The sequence below is a fragment of the Pempheris klunzingeri genome, chromosome 2, assembly GCF_042242105.1.
Source record: "Pempheris klunzingeri isolate RE-2024b chromosome 2, fPemKlu1.hap1, whole genome shotgun sequence".
NCBI lineage: Eukaryota > Metazoa > Chordata > Actinopteri > Acropomatiformes > Pempheridae > Pempheris > Pempheris klunzingeri.
In genome coordinates this window covers 28,993,242-29,009,731 of record NC_092013.1, presented here as the reverse complement: position 1 = coordinate 29,009,731, position 16,490 = coordinate 28,993,242, and the positions used below count along the sequence as shown (strand labels likewise).

The 16,490-nt window shown below is 42.7% G+C and overlaps 1 protein-coding gene across 1 annotated transcript; it reads left to right on the top strand.

Moving 5' to 3' along the window:
- The first annotated feature begins 694 nt into the window (after window positions 1–694).
- On the top strand, window positions 695–1,429 carry LOC139209607 (uncharacterized). The gene has a single exon (XM_070839386.1). The coding sequence runs from the start codon at window positions 695–697 to the stop codon at window positions 1,427–1,429; it is 735 nt and encodes a 244-aa protein (XP_070695487.1).
- The last annotated feature ends 15,061 nt before the right edge of the window (window positions 1,430–16,490 follow it).

The window sequence follows — 16,490 nt, the reverse complement described above, 5'->3', positions numbered from 1 at the left end:
CACACACACACACACACACACACACACACAGACACACACACACACACACAGACACACGCACACGCACACAGACACAGACACACACACACACAGACAGACACAGACACACACACACACACACACACACAGACACACACACACGCACACACATGCACATGCACACAGACACAGACACACGCACACACACACGCACAGACACAGACACAGACACACACACACACACACACGCAGACACACACACACGCACACACACGCACACGCACACACACACACGCAGACACAGACACACACACACACACACACACACACACACATTGTTGTTTTTCAAACTGAATTGAACTGAGTTCCTCTGATGTTCCTTTGATGTCATCAACATTTTAGAATGAGACCCTGGACTGCAGAGATAGGATGAGCACACTCTCACCTACGCTCTGTGTGCAGCACTGACTTCCCTCTGCTCTGGTGGTTAGTATCTGTGCAACACTGATACACTGTCCATACGGCCAAACAGAGACTAAGAAAGAGAACAGAAATGAGTTGCAACAATCAGATGGTCTCTTCTGAGGAGTCCTTGGAAAATGAGAGTGTGACCTTCATCCCAGAACAAACAGATATTACTGACCAAAATAATGCAATGAATGTGGACATAGGGGCGCGCTGTGAAAATGTCCATAATAAAACAAGTTTAGATGTAATGTGTGATGCTATCAAAGTGGCCACAGACGCCATTGAGCGAAACAACGACACTTTGAGACAAAAAATTCAGAAGCTGAAGAACAACTTCACTGGCAAAGCCTTAAATGACAGGTATGATAATATCAAAGCAGAGCACAAAGCCGCAAGGAAGCAAAATGAGGCGCTGTGGCAAGAAATAGAGGGTCTTCGTAAAAGGCTTCATGATGAAGCTGCTTTGGAGGAAATGTGCAGCACAATGAAGGAGGCAGCGGCTGCCACGAGGCTCCAAAACCATGTCTTGCAAGAGGAGATCCAAAGGCTCAAGGAGAAGAACCAAAATATAAAAGCTTTGGATGAAACCTACAATGTGCTGAAGGCAGAGAAAGCGGTGATAAATGATGAGCTGAGACAAAATATACAGAATATTTGTGAAGAGCTCCAACGTGAAAGGGCTTCGCAGGAAAGGAATGAGGAAATGAAAGAGTCAATAGAGACCATGACAAAGCTAAACAATGCACTGCGACAAGAACTCCAGGAGGTCTACAAAGAGTACGACAGTCAAAAGATTTGGGGCGTCAAGTGCAGGGAGAAGAGGTACAGCATCGAGAGTTTGACCCTGCAAAATGATAATTTGAAACAAGAAGTTGAGACGATTTCCAGTCGGCTCCTGGGACGGAAAACCATGAACGACCAATATAAAGCCCTGAAGACAGAGGAAAAAGCTCTCCAGGCTGAACAAAACAGACTTGTGTGAATGCTCCAGAGCATTCACACTAACTAATGATGAATGATGAATGATGAATGCTCTGGATAGCATTCGGTGTGAATGCTCCAGAGCTCCAGAGCATTCACACCGTTCAAGGTATCAACGTCATTCAAACTGCTAAATGTGCAGCTCAATCGGGAATCGAGTGCTATGACTTTTCTCATTCATAGCATTCATAGTTTTCATAATATTCAATATGAAATTTTTGCTCGTGGTGCGTTATGAGTCCATGGAGGTGAATGGGGAGAATCGTCGGAATTTCCAATTGCGTTACATCAGTCACGTAATCGCTAGAGCGTGGAGGACCAGAAACGTACGCAACGCGTCCCACAAGCCTCGGAGTGACGGGAGCACCGACCGAACGGCTCATTGCCTGCCATGTTAAAATGACAGAGGAGGGAGGGAGAGAGAAAAACTTCTTTTACCTGCTAGCAAGCGCTCATTTCACAAGATAGAGGCCTTCGCTTACATCTACGTGTTCAGAAGACCCTCTTATGTCCACTGGTCTGCACTTTATGGCTGTGACTGGACCGGTTTGAGTAAAACCTACATTTTCAGAGATGTGTGAATCTCTGGAATCTCACGGTACAGGCCTCTCCTCACAGCAGAGCAGCGTGAAAGGAACAGGGCAACATTAGAACAACATTTAAACATGACAGGAGCGGAGCATTATGGCGGTGGCAGCAGAGAACATTCACACTGCAATTTCTAGTGCCACTTAATATTGTCTATTCTTAAGACCCTTCTAGCAACACCCACATCTTTCAGACTCCACAACCTCAGTTTGCAGTCTTTCCATAATGAATTTGTGGTATCTCTCGGGGTTATTTCCTTAATCTTTAAAAAGCTCCTTCAGAGCCACAGCAGACATCATACAACTGACTGTACATGGTACTCCCCATGCGTAAAACCAGTGGGAGGTCCTTTAATAAACAAAGTGAAAAACAAAGATTAAAATGAACTTGATGCTTTTTATAAACATAATTAATGCAAAATGTTAAGATGAGGTGGGATAAGTGACGACTAAAGATAAAGGTACAAAATCCAAACATCAATATATATTTATTGTAGGCCTATAGTATGAAAGTATGATTTGCTGCATTGTGCTGCTCTTCCTGGTGAGTCTGTATGTCTGTGTGTGTCTGTCTGTCTGTGTATGTGTGTGTGTGTGTGTGTGTGTTTGAGAAAAGGACGAGGAGGTAGGACTGAGAATGGAGAGCCAGACTGAATAGAAGAAAACATGTAAGTCAGTGATAAAGAGTGTGTGTGTTTAAGGTTGTAGTGATTGCTGGCTGAGGAGATAAGTGGACGGAGTTTGCAGCCCGACAAACAGCAGCCATGAGAGGAGCGGAGAGCACAGGCTCTTGGGTAAAGACGCGTGCTGCACTTAAGAGCCAATTACCCACCATGTACACATCTCCTCCTCCTCCTCCCTCATCCTCCTCTATCTCTCCCTCTCTCCTATCCAACATGGCACTCATCTTAGTTTAATGGCCCACAGGGAGTCCAACACACACATTCCTACACACTCATGCACACATTCCTGCACACTCTCACACACACACACACACACACACACACACACACATGAGCATACAAAGGCACGTTTGCATGTCTGCAGTGTGACGGTGCACACACACAGATTGCCTCATGATTTGTGTGTTTTCAATCCTTTAATCTCTCCTTTAACTCTCTGTTCTTTTACTATCTCCTCTACTTCACACACACACACACACACACACTCATACATGCACACAAACACATACACACACACATAGCTGCACACTCACACATAGACACACACTCATCTTATTTTAATGCGTCTGAAGGGGAGGCACTCAGCAGCACAGCAGGGGGGCTTCCTGGCAAGTCACGGAAGCACTGAAAACATACACTCCTGCTCACGCTACCACTATACACACATAGAAACACACCCACCCACACCCACCCACACAGACATAGTATATGCATACATAGCACAGCACAGAAATAACACACAAAATCACAAAGCGGTAAAGCACACATGCTGACTGTTGTGCTATGCAGGGGACATGCTCCATCACAGGATCGCAGTAGAAAGTAAAAGTCATCCAAATTCCGTGACTGGGAGGCTGAAAATACTCTTACCAGTCCACCAGCGCTAGACAGGAAACTCTGCCAGAGGCTGTCCTGATCTGACAAGGTCTTTTGGTCTTTTCATCAAACCCACTGAATCACGAACACTTGCTTTCAGTCTGCACGGAAATTTCTACAACAATGAAACATACTGAACAAAGCATGGTGTGAATGTTCAGTAAGCATTTTCCCAAAGTAGGATTGTGGTGACATTAAAACAATTATCAAAGCAAATCACAAGGGCATCAATTCATTTACCAGATTTCCAGTCTTTCAGTTGAAATCCCTGCATGTCACTTTGACATTTTTTCGCTCTGTCTGCCTGGTGTGACTTCATTAACAGCCAACCTTTGATAAATCTGCCTGCTGGAGTGTGTATTCCCTGCTGGCATTTCAGCTTTTTTGATTTGATCGATAATTGCGAGTCCTGGAGAACACAGAGGGAAAAACAGCTCGGCTAGTGTTAGAAATATAGTTTGTGGGCTACAAAAGAGGAAGAATGGTGATTGTTCAGCTGCCAAAATGACTTCCAGGACAGCCTGTGATGGTGGTTGACTCCTCAAGAAGTTGCATGACAGAAGGGAAACAGGCTGAAACTTATTTAGAAACGTCTTTTACGAGGGAAAAATTAACTACAAGGTAAACATGAGAAAGTTTCATGTAAGTGAATACAAAGGTAAATAAAGTCATCCACAACTTTTTGAGCAGCTTCCATCTTATCCTCCCAACAGCTGTCTAGTCAGAAAGACTTTGATGATTGGCTGTCCTCTGTCACATCTCACTGACACTTAAAGCCCAGTTCAGACCAAAGATTCACTATGAGACGAGTTCAGTGTTGCAACCACTTGCAACTTGCCAGTCTACAACATTCTGAAACCTTCGCGTTTACACCAATGCATGGACGAGATGGAGAATCGTTTCCATAGCAACGGCCCTCCGTACTTTCATTCTTCTTTTTTGTAGCTCAATATATATGTAGCATCTTGAGGATGGGGATAGTGAGTTATAACTATAGTAAGCTATAGTTGCGTTTCTAGTATTGATGAAACGGTGAAGAAGGGTCGAGAATTTGGAGCTGTCCAACAGAATACCCAGGGGGCTTATGCAAATGTATGCCATGTACTTGAGACAGGAGATCTCCTCTCTTTTGTCAATTTCTTTCTTCAATTCCTTCCTTTAGAGGAGTTTTTTTTACTGTCCAAAACTCTGCCATTTTGGCAAACTGACGTTTTGCCAGCCACAAGCAACTTGACAAGTCACAGGCACCGCCATCGGGCCAACTGAGCTGAGACAAGCCAGCTAGCACTGCTGCAACTTTTGTGACGTCCTAAAAGATCTTTATCTCATCTAAAGTCTTTGGCCTAAGCTGGGCTCACCATGTTAGCCTCCATACTGAGTCAAAAAAACCTCCTCATCAATTGCTGCTCAGGGCAGCCTGAGCTGCAGTTTAAGCAACTGAAAAACTAGTGGGTGGGGAAAATTACTCCTGGAACCAGACTGACACAAACTGCACAGATTCATATTTCTGAGATAATTCACAGATTCATTTGAACAACATTGTACACACATTTCTAGATAGACAGATAGCTAGATCAATACATGCAACATTTAATTAATTTTAATTTAATTAATTTAGAAATTCTTCTTTTGGAAACAGCAATGTCCATTCAAGATTTGGATGATCTGAACCTCAGTTATTTTTAAAGATTAAAATCTGTATGAGAACATTGAAGGCATTTCTAACTAGTCTAACTTATTCTGAAAATAATAAATACATTTGACATGCTAAGCTATGACATGTAGAAGGGAGTGAAACAGTCGAGGGTTCAAATTATTGAGGGATAATTCTGGATTATTGCAACCAATTTGGGCCTCATTTCTGCCATTAGTTCTATTGGTTATGATAACTGGTTAAAATAAAAATAAAAAATGGAATAGTTGACACGACTGAAGTCTTGTTTTAAAAAGGATTTTCTTACATTTTTACCTGTGTCTGGTAGCCCGTTGGCAGCAGTGCATTGGTACGGGGTGTTGGGATGAAGCCAGGTTTCTGTAAGGATGTGGGCTCTCTCTCCTCTCCCCCAGGGCCATCCCCCCTCCCACTGTGGCGCTTGGTACGGGTGCTTTAATTCAAACATGTGATTCTGCCAAAAGTATTTGGAAATTAGCAATTAGCAATTAATTATATGATAGCTTTTTCTTATAAAATAAAATATGTATGTGTATGTATATATATATATATATATATATATATATATATATATATATATATATATATGAACAATTATAGATCATCTGGCTACCATGGTAATAACATGTCCACGAGTGAGCATGCGCTTGCAAGGATTTAAAACTGAAAAAAGGAGTTAAAACAGAGGGCTTGCATATTCTATCATTTTATTGAAAGGCCAACAAAGTGAGCACTCAGTAACTGTCAGAAATGTAAGGCACCAAAGGGTTTCTTTCATGCTTCCAAACTACACGTGTGACATCTGGCTTGCATGTGATGATTCTGAGTAGAAAAAGACCCAATTTGTAATAAAGTGGAATGATCTTTCTTTGTTGACCAAAGTAGCCAACTGTGTGACACAGAAATTTCAGAACTTTCCATAACACAGCATTTTTGCATATTTGGAGTAGAAACTTCTTGCAGCATTTGACACTAAGCTTCAGTGCAGTTGTTTTGATCTTTCTCACAGTGGCCAAAGGGGGGAAGCCTGACAGCACCGTTCCAAATTGCGTTTCTGGGACAAAGCCTGTTTTTGTTCAGCCCTGTACGCGGACAGAGTCACAGCGAGGCCAGTGGGGCGAAAGTCTCATGGTCCATAATCCCAATTTTACACTGTAAACAAACTGGCTGCATTCTGTAGAGATGTACACCAGATACTGAAATATCAAGCTTATCAGCTGTGGACAAAAATATCTATTTGGAAATGGTAGAGTTTTTGATTGCTGAGCCCCTCCTCCAGCAGATGCAATCCCCCAAGTCCAGCAGACAGTAAAGAAGAGTATGGCCCCTGTCATGCTATGTATTATGCAAAATCCTGCAGTTTCCTGAAGAAAGTTGTGTGAGCTTTTTAGAGCAGAACTGAACTGAGCAGAGCGGGACACTGAGTTGTGATGCTGGTGGTGGAGCTACACTAACAGATGTTCTACCAAGAACACCCAGGGTGCCTGATGGGACGTTTTAAAGGTCACTGTTATTCTGTAATAAGAGGCAGTTCCCCAGAGCTCTGCCATATTGTACCTGTCAGCAAATACCAGACCTGAGGTGTTTAGCTGCAACTACTTCTCACTGAACAAAAGAAAGGTATTATTTGTACATTTGAAACAGCTTAAAAAGGCAGTGGCCATTTAAGTATGGGAGGACCTGGGGCATTTAGGGACAGCTCCTTTACTATGCCAGTACAAATCTGTGCAAAAGTCTTAGGCAGGTGTGCTTTAAAGTAAGAATGCTTTCAAAAATCTAAAATGTAATTGTTTATATCTGTCGATTTACAAAATGCAACGTGAGCGAACAGAAGAAAAATCAAAATCAAATCAAAGTTTGATTTTGTAGGATCAGGTGTCTGATTAACCAGTTATACGAAACAAGTGCTAATGATGAATGAAACACTAACTGAAACAGCTGTAGGAGGCTTAAAACTGGGGGAGGAACAGCCAAAGTCTGCTACCAAAATGAGGTTGTGGAAGACAACAATTCATCATGTTCAGACTGAGAACAGCGGGGCAGATACTTATCCATCATGCAACACCATCCATGGAGGTGCCTGATTGGCCCCAAATGTATTGTGCAGCAGGACAACGACCCCAAACATACAGCCAATGTCATTAGGAATTATCTTTAGAGATGGTGTGGCCCCCACAGAGCCCTGATCTCAACATCATCCAGTCTGTCTGGGATACATGAAGAGACATCTACATCCACAGAAGATCCGTGGTTAGTTCTCCGAGATGTGAGTTCCCTCTAAAACTGTGTTCAAGTGTACCTGGAAGAATTGATGCACATTTTTGAAAGCGTTCTTACTTTACAACATTTCTTCACACCTGCCTAAAATCTTTGCACAGTACTGTGGATATCACTTTTGTACTACACATTCACAACTAGCCAGGTATAACTGATTGTTTGACACAATCAGCTTAACGTATCCACAAAAAATATTAAAAATCAGTTTTCTTTGAAAATCAGAGATTCTGTGATCACTCTCACTCAAAGACATTATTCCAAACTGCAGTTAGGTTGAAATTAACTTTCATCTATTCAACTGTGCAAATGTAAGTGTGTGTGTGTGTATTTGCATTCAGTGTGTTTTGTCTCCAACCAGATAATGACATCCAACTGACAGTGCAGACCTTCTTATTAAGAGGGTAACATCGTCCACTAGCTCTATGTTTGGACGTGTCTGTGTGTCAAAAATACTGCAAATAACCTTAGTGTTATTTTTTTTATTTTCCTCTATGCTTCCTTCTTCTGGCTCCTGTCTAACAACATTAAGGAAAAAGATTCATAAGACAGCTGCTGATTTTTCACTGTTAACAGTTTTCTAAGTCACCCACAGTATAATGAATCATTCATGTTTGCGTCTTTGCATCATCTATTCATTCATTCTGGCTCTAAATTTCTCTTTACATCATATAATGCATCTGACAGGCAGCTTTTACCCCATTGCTGTGGAGAAAAGAGCAGGGGGTTTGTGACTGTGGAGCAGTAACTAGAAAATGTGGAACGGCTGAGAGCGGAAATGTTACAAAAAGCTTTGAAAGGGGAACAGAAACTGCTGCTCCACTCTCATACATGAACTCTGGTGTCAGTTACTATCAAACCGGGATATGCTGCAGTTTGACACACGATACTTGTTTAAAATAATTTTCATACAAGTCAGGTAGTCCCCAGCAAAACCTGTAACATGTCAAATTTCCTCTAATCAATATTTGATGATTTGTTATACTGAATCAAGTTATGTGATAAATGTGGAGGCTCATGTGATAAGAGTCTGTAGTCCTACAGAGCTTTTAACCAAACTTTCTAACCACAGACTGTATAAAGAAGTGGATGTAGCTTCCTGGTCTGAAAAGTGAAGCCAGTGCTGAAGTGTCTAAAGCCTGCATTCTGTCGCTGCTATTCTACTTCTCACTTGTTTTATTACCTGAATATACATTTTCCCAATTAATTTATGGTCTCAGTCACAAGTTTCAACTCAATCTGGTTCCAAAAACCAAGATGGTGACAGACAAAATGCCAAACTCGAATATTCAAAACAGAAATCCACAGACTGATCTGTGAGCTCACATTGAATACCTCCGCTTGTTATATACAGTCTATTCTTTAACTTTTTTTTAAATCTGCCTACCAGCTAATTGTTCGCTGCCTATACAGACAAAACAGGTGAAAGGGTGACTTTCAGCTTGTTGTTGAGTCCTGTCCCCAGGTGGCTGAAATAAAGAAAGTGACGCTGGTTTATGAGCTTGCTGTTTAAGTTAGATCACATGTGTGCCCACTACACAACTAAAGCTAGGAGGCAGTTACTTTAGCAGAGAGACTGGAAGTAGGGGTGAGTTGGTGGAGACCTGAGCAGAGCTGAATGGGGTGTCAGGTTTGGACTTAATTTCATCTTGAGGCCAGAAATATGACTCAAAACAATTGCCAATGTGGTATTTAAGGCTTAAACCTGGTCTTAAGCTAAGCTAAGTCTGCTGTAACATGGCATTCCAAGTCTACCAACCTAAAGGTTACAGGAGGAGGCGTAAAGTCAAAATCTATTTTCTATTGTAAAAGCACAACTTGAAAATGACACGCCTCATATACAGACTTTAAAAGGAGCAGGCATATAGACAGGAGAGACAAATTACAACCCTATAGACAAGAAACTAATTCACAATGATGTGTCACAGTCCTTCTTTTGTTTTACCCTCCTCTCAGTAATATTTGAGTTTTCATTGCTTTGATGTACTGTGTGCTACATTTGGGTCCAGAACGCTCCTGTAACATTAGTAGCTGATCAAGAGATTCCGATTCTGCATGAGAGAACTATTTCAATTCGAGCTGTCACTGGACTTGCAGTTTATTTTATTAAACTGGCAACGTTGTCACTTGTGTCCACAAATCCCCCGACTGTCAGGCCGTTCACAGAGCGTCGCTGGAAGTTTAAGCTAAATAAGCAAGCAAATGTGCCAACATGGATATACATGACTAAGAATGCAGTATAAATCTGAATAAAGTTCAAAAGAGAGAGGCTATGAATAAAGTAAACAAAAAAATTAATGGTTATAATCCTGCCGATCTGTCCTGATCAGCACCACGGACAGCGCCGTGGGCCGCTGGACCGAAGGCAGCAGAAGGAGGAAGAAATTGAGCGTCCACGGTGCTAACATGTTGATCAGGACAATTTACCGCACGAACAGAGCTGACCAAGATATACACCCATTTTAGGATTATAATCACTTCACTTTTTCCTTTTAAATAATTGCCTCCTGTTAATGCTTTTCTTATTAGATATAACAGTTGGCCGCTTGGCAGTCAGTATCGTCTTACGCTGGCTGTAGCCCACAGCTTTATTCATTCTTGTATTTCAGTGTCCATGACATTTCCTTTTCTTTTCCTCTAATTCTCCATATTGTTGTTGCAAATGAGAAATTATGAGCGACAAATTATCAAGACAACAGGGGATTGTTAACAATGTGCCCTACCAAAGCATGCTGCTGGGCAACAGCCATGGTGGAGTGGGCATTCACATGAACACACATCAGTGAGACCAGACGTAGTTCAGACCAGGCTTAAGTTTGGTGTAACTGACTTAAAGTCCATTCTAAAGACTTGTCTTAACAAAGACTAAGTTAGCAGTTAGGACCAGGCTTGGTAAAGACCAATTATTGCAACAGGCCCCTGCACAAGTAGGCTTGCTTACACCTCAGGTAGGACAATCTCATAAGGTGATAATATGTTATATGTATGTTTGTCAGCTTTTTGTGAGCTCTTGCCAGCAAAATGGTGTGTTCAGTTAGTGCTTCCTTCCAGACTTGATTGTGGAGTGGATGTGAACCAATATTTATGCTCAGGTCTGTTGTGGGCTCATGTGTTGAATAACCCCATAAAGATCAATATGACCTCAGCTTGTTAGAAATGTGTGAACATAGCTTTATTGCAAATCACATGTGGAGACAAATGCGCCGCGGTTTCATCTCAGCTGGTAATTACGTTCCCAGCTGCAGGGCAAGTTTCTGATGAAACTCAGCTCGCAAATGCTGGAGTCAAAGTCATTTACACTTATTTAAACAAATCTCTCCATTATCCAGAGTTATTCAACGGGTCTGATGATAATCACTATCACAGTACAAAAGGTAGCAGCTCTTAGCATGTCGCTAATTCAACTCGCCTGGTCGAGGCAAGGGATCAGACCATACGGCTTTTAGGCCCACATGCACAGAAATGATAGCTCTGTTTCAAAGCGCACACTCCTTTATGTTCATTGATATGCTGGAATGAGAACAAACGCCTGACAAAATTTTTCAGGAGAGAGCTGCAGAGTGTGCAAACACATGAAATACTCTGACTGAAACACAGACACACACACACACACACACATCCCAAGGCGCTTATATCAGACACAAAAAGAAATAATTCAGCTTTGCACTCAGAATCACCTCCGATAGTCCCCAGCCATGAAATTTCAGCTTTGGCAAAGAGGCAGGCACAAAAAGGGAAGACACAAACAAATCGCACAAACACACATAGACACTCATACACCCTCCCACAAAAGGACCTGCCAAACGTGGATTTGGCCAAGGATCTGTCTCTCTCTCTTCGTGTCACTTGCTGTCTCTCTGTCAGTGTAAAGACAGCCCAGTGCTGGTGATGGCTGTCTGATGGGCTCAGTGCCACCAAGGGGCAGATGTTAAACTCGGGTCCTCTCCTCTCTTACATAACCCCCTGTTTCATGAGGCCAATTCCCTGCAGTATAATGAGGCCAATAAAACCAGTGCCTCGTTAGCATACTTATGTAAGCTGAACTAATGAACTAGGCTCAATCCCTGAGCCAGGACAGGAACCAGGGTATATTTAGGGCGTGTATATTTGTATGTCTATAATTATTTCATCAATACTGGCTGAATTGGTAATGAGGTTGTCATATTTTTTTGTTTTTTTTGTCAGCCTCTGTAGTCAGGAGTCAGCTCCACTCTGTGATCAAGAGCCATGGAAATGGTTTATGGCGCAGTCAACACATTCTCCCTTTAATCCGCTGAACACTTGCATTAGTGAGCAAAGACAGCCAGACAGCATAGCATAAGCCATCTTGAATGCTTTCCAGGGTGACAGTAAGAGAAGAGAAGAAAAAATAAAAGCTGGAGAGGGTGAGGGACGGGTCGAGGAGCGGATGAAGGGGGAGGACCGAGAGCGAGAAGGAGGCTGGGGAAGAAGACAGGGTTAAGCTGGGTGAGGCTAGGACGGAGACACAGCATGTCAAAGAGAGGAGAGAACGGAGCAAGAGGAGGGCGAAAGGCAGAGAAAGGAGGGAGAGGGGGGGGTCAATAGGGGAGAGCAGGGAGTTGGGGCTGCTCCGTGGGGGTTTGACTTCACCCCCGCTGTTCCTTTTGCTGCTTTTTTCAAAGCCTTATGTCTGGAATCTCACTTCATTTCTTTCATGACATCTGTGCCTGGCCATGCATCGGTGCCCTGCCTCCTTTCACTGTCTGCTTCTTCTTCTGTCTTTGCAGAGTCGTGGTGGGAACTGTAGGTGTAGGGCCGTGTGTGTGTGTGTGTGTGTGTGTGTGTGTGTGTGTGTGTGTGTGTGTGAAGTGTGCCTGTGTTATATCTAAGCTGGAGTTCTAGATAAGCCTCTCCTAAACAGTATGAGATCGACAGAGCTGAAGGCCCCAGCTAAGATTAGGAACACCCACCCTCAAAGCAAACCCTGTGGAAATCAGACACACACACACACACACACACACACACACACACACACACACACACACACGCACACACACGCCCATGCTTGTACATATGAGCTATAATGGAAGGCACCTAAGTACAATTTTGAGGTACTTCACTTAAATACCTCCATTAACTGCCACTTTATATTTATACTCCACTATGATTGACCGTCTACCACATTTATTTAACAGCTACAGTTAATATACACAGTTAATATCCTCAGAGGGTCACGGGGGGGCTGGAGACAATTCCAGCTGACATTGGGCCAGAGGAGGGGGTACACCCTGGCCTGGTCGCTGACGCATAGAAACACACAAAGAATGAAGTGGGAGTTCATGCACTAGTTAGAATTGGCTCCATTAGGAGCAACTACAACTTTAAAATGCTCCTTACACATGAATGCATCAGTGATAACAATACAATAATGTACATAAAGTATTGGGAAGGTCTGGAGGAGGGTATTCTGCATAATGAGTACTTTATTATAGTAAAGTATGTTTTTCTTTGCACATAATGTTTTTGCTCTTTTAGTAAAGTTTGGAATGCAGGACATGTAATGGAATACGAGGCTGTGCAATGTGGCAGAAACGTCACGATCATTTTTCATATAGATCATCACTGCTCATCGATAAAAAACTAAAACTGGAATTTCTTTTGAGCTTTAAGCTTCCTTTAAAGAGGAACACCTGTTGCCACAGCCTGCAGTGGTGTCTGCTGCACTGATGCGCTGGAGTGAACTTATGCATCACTGCAGCAAGATGAAATATTAAACCACTGGAGATCAGCAAACAATATATTTTCACCTTGTGTTAAACGGCTCTTTACCTTTAAAATTCCCTTATAGTAGATTCAGAACAAGAAAAAAAAAAACTTAATTTCAATCAATAAAATCAAACAATCATTAAAAAGAATTGGTCGACATCTAATTTCTAACTGGAAACTGTTGATTTTGTTGGTTCATGTGACAGCTGTTGTTGGGACATTTGATCCCAGTTTATTTGACGTTAACTGGTAGAAAGCTCCAGCTGACGTTTAAATGTCTCTGCCTAACCCCTTATGAAATTAGAATCCTGTAACAGGATCTTAAACATGGTTTTGAGGGCTACACACATACTACATACACGTACTAAAACAGTTTGGCTAAAGTTTCATGTTCCGGGCAAAACATCAGTAACCTGACGAGCAGCTGATACATTCAGAATGCAAGACTAATAGAGTAGCAGCAGTGAGCCCGATGTTTTAGTCCAGCAATAACGAGGAAAAATGTTAGAACAGATAGAAAAGCGTCAATGGACAAGCAACACTGTGGGTCACTGCTAATGTTTGCAGCGACAGTTTATATATAGATAAGATTATAGATAAAGTCAGTCAGTCATTATAATATTTTGCTTTTGGATTTGAAAAAATGTGACTCTCCAAACTCTGAAGATACGGAGTATTCTGCTTATTACAGCCCCGTGCACACCGCTCCAGCACGTTGAAAAATCCAAAGCTTGACAGGCGTGCTGTGCCTAGCTGCGGTCGCTAAGTTATAATTGGACAATCACTGTTTGGGGGGACGGTCACTTGCTAGTGCTTGAGAGTGTAAGTGCTTTAAATATGCATACTTTCCTGGACGGTAATGCTTCAGGTGATAAGCTTCTGAAGTATCTGTGATACTTCCTGTCTTTATCGACAGTAAACTATATCAAAGTTTCTCATTTTACCGCTAAGCATTTCTGTCGGACTCAATGATGGACTATTTTTACATTCCTTATTTTACTCACTGAATACTACTTCCACCACTGCATATGAGGCTAACGCATGAACGCCCACACACTCACATACATAAGCTGTGCACGTACCTTTAGAAACAGACACTACACAAACTTACTGAAACACACTCCCTATTTTGCTTTGCTCCAAATGTGATGTCTTTAGTTTTTTCTTTAGATTAGTCCCTCCCTCCCTTTCTTCCGTCTGCTATGTTTCCATTTGGGAAAGTAGCGAGGCCCAAGATTGTGGTCATTGGAGGCTCGGCTTTATCTCTGTGTTTTAAAAGGAAAAGGAGAGGGAGGGGAGGAACTGTGAAGAAGAGGAGGAGGAGGAGGAGGAGGAGAGGCGGCTAATAATTGCAGCTGGCTTGTTTTAATTGTGCTCAGAGTCCCTGGTGTTTGCGAGGGCCAACAGAGGGACTGAGGCGCTGTTGTGTCGATCAGCATGCTCTTTTCTGCTCCACACAATAACACACATAAACATTAAGACACACACACACACACACACACACACACACACACACACAGCCTTTTTTGACAGCAGCCAAGCTGTCAACAATCACAACAACAGCGGCCATTATGTGCAGCCGTACTGCTGCCCCCCTGCATGGATCATTTGCTTAGAGTAAGTGTGTGTGTGTGTGTGTGTGTGTGTGTGTGTGTGTGAGAGTGAGTGTACAGGATGTCTAGGTGTGTGTGTTCTTTGAATCTCGAGAACACGCTGTCCAAAGGCGCCTCTGCCAAGTGAAAGTCTGTGGCCAGCGGTGATACACTGGCCAAACACTGACTGCCGAGTGGCAGCAAAGTGTTCAGTAAAAATCTAATCTATAATTGAGCTAATTTGCATAAAGAAGGAGAAACTGGCCCTCGCTGAATTTAAAATCTGAGGCCGTTTTTTTAACCGGTCGTTTGTGTCTGTGAAGTTGACCATGGTTGTGGTTTTCAAAGGGAGCAAACTGCAATCAACCTGGTGGAGAGAATCCCCACCATCTGTAATCAGGAGGAGAGAAGCGTGTCAAGGAAAAACTTGCCTCTCATCTGTCTCGCCGTCCTTTTTTTCTCACCCGTCTTTTGTTTGATGCGCTCACGAGAGAGACAACGGAGAGACGGAGTGTGTGTACCAGGGAGGGAAAGAGAAAACGGAAGACAGTGCACATGTGTGTGTGTGTGTGTGTGTGTGCACGCAAGAGAGATTCATTATTCGGATAATGAGTCCATCTGGGACAATATGAGACAGTTCACTTCCCCTGTGGTTGTCTCCAGCATTCCGGGAGAGGACACTTTTACAGCTCAGAGCCAGAGGACGTCGAGCAGCGCCGCGGCCTCGTTAGCATGCCTGCCAACGGCCGCCGCCGCCGCCATGCAGTCCTCCATTCAAGAGCACTGTCAAGTGTGTCTCTTCAGGAATTTCACTTTATCTATGAAGCTGTGTTCTCTCTGTCCTCTGGTTAAGGCGTGCTCAGTACATTCAGAGGGGTTTATTTTCAGTGTGGCCAAAAGTGAAAACAGGGAGTGATAAATCCTGCTTTCATTAAAAGCCGTATTTCCAAATGAGAAAAACCTAAATGAAAACTGACTAAACTAAATGGACCTCTTTTAGCAAGCTGCTAGTAAGCTGGTTTCACTCAGAGCTGAAGGGTGTGTGAGCCCCGGTGTTTCATTATGAAGACAGGACCTCTGCAGCGCTGCTGTTCGCTGTCACAAGTACTGAGATAGCTGTTGTGGTGAGTAAGTACCTCGAAGCCAACGTCTCCTTTTCTGTGCCTGCATGTGTCGAACAAACATGATGTAACTGGTGGGTATGGAGCTTTTAGAGTTGTTACAAGGCACCATTAATGAATCTAGGCTGAGTAATTAGAAGTAGAGTCATACAACTAATTACTGTTATCATTGCACTGAAATCATTTCTTCAATGACAATAATCTATGTGTAACACTGAACACAGTGATAATAACAAGTGGTTTACAGACATCTAGCAGTGGAAATAAAACAAAGTCTGACAGGGCAAAAAACACAAGCATTCAGACAATCAGGCAGATTATAAACACACCCACCAAGAAAGGGACAATCATTTGGGAGTTACACAGTAAAATGACTTCCCAAACAGACAGACTTCCTGCTTCAACTTTGTCCTACTTACTGTGGTTCTGCCACACACTGTGGACGCATGATAATGTGGATAAAGTGGGGATGACTTATCAAAATCAGATTCTGATCGGTCAATTACTTAATTCTATGGTCTTATATTTCT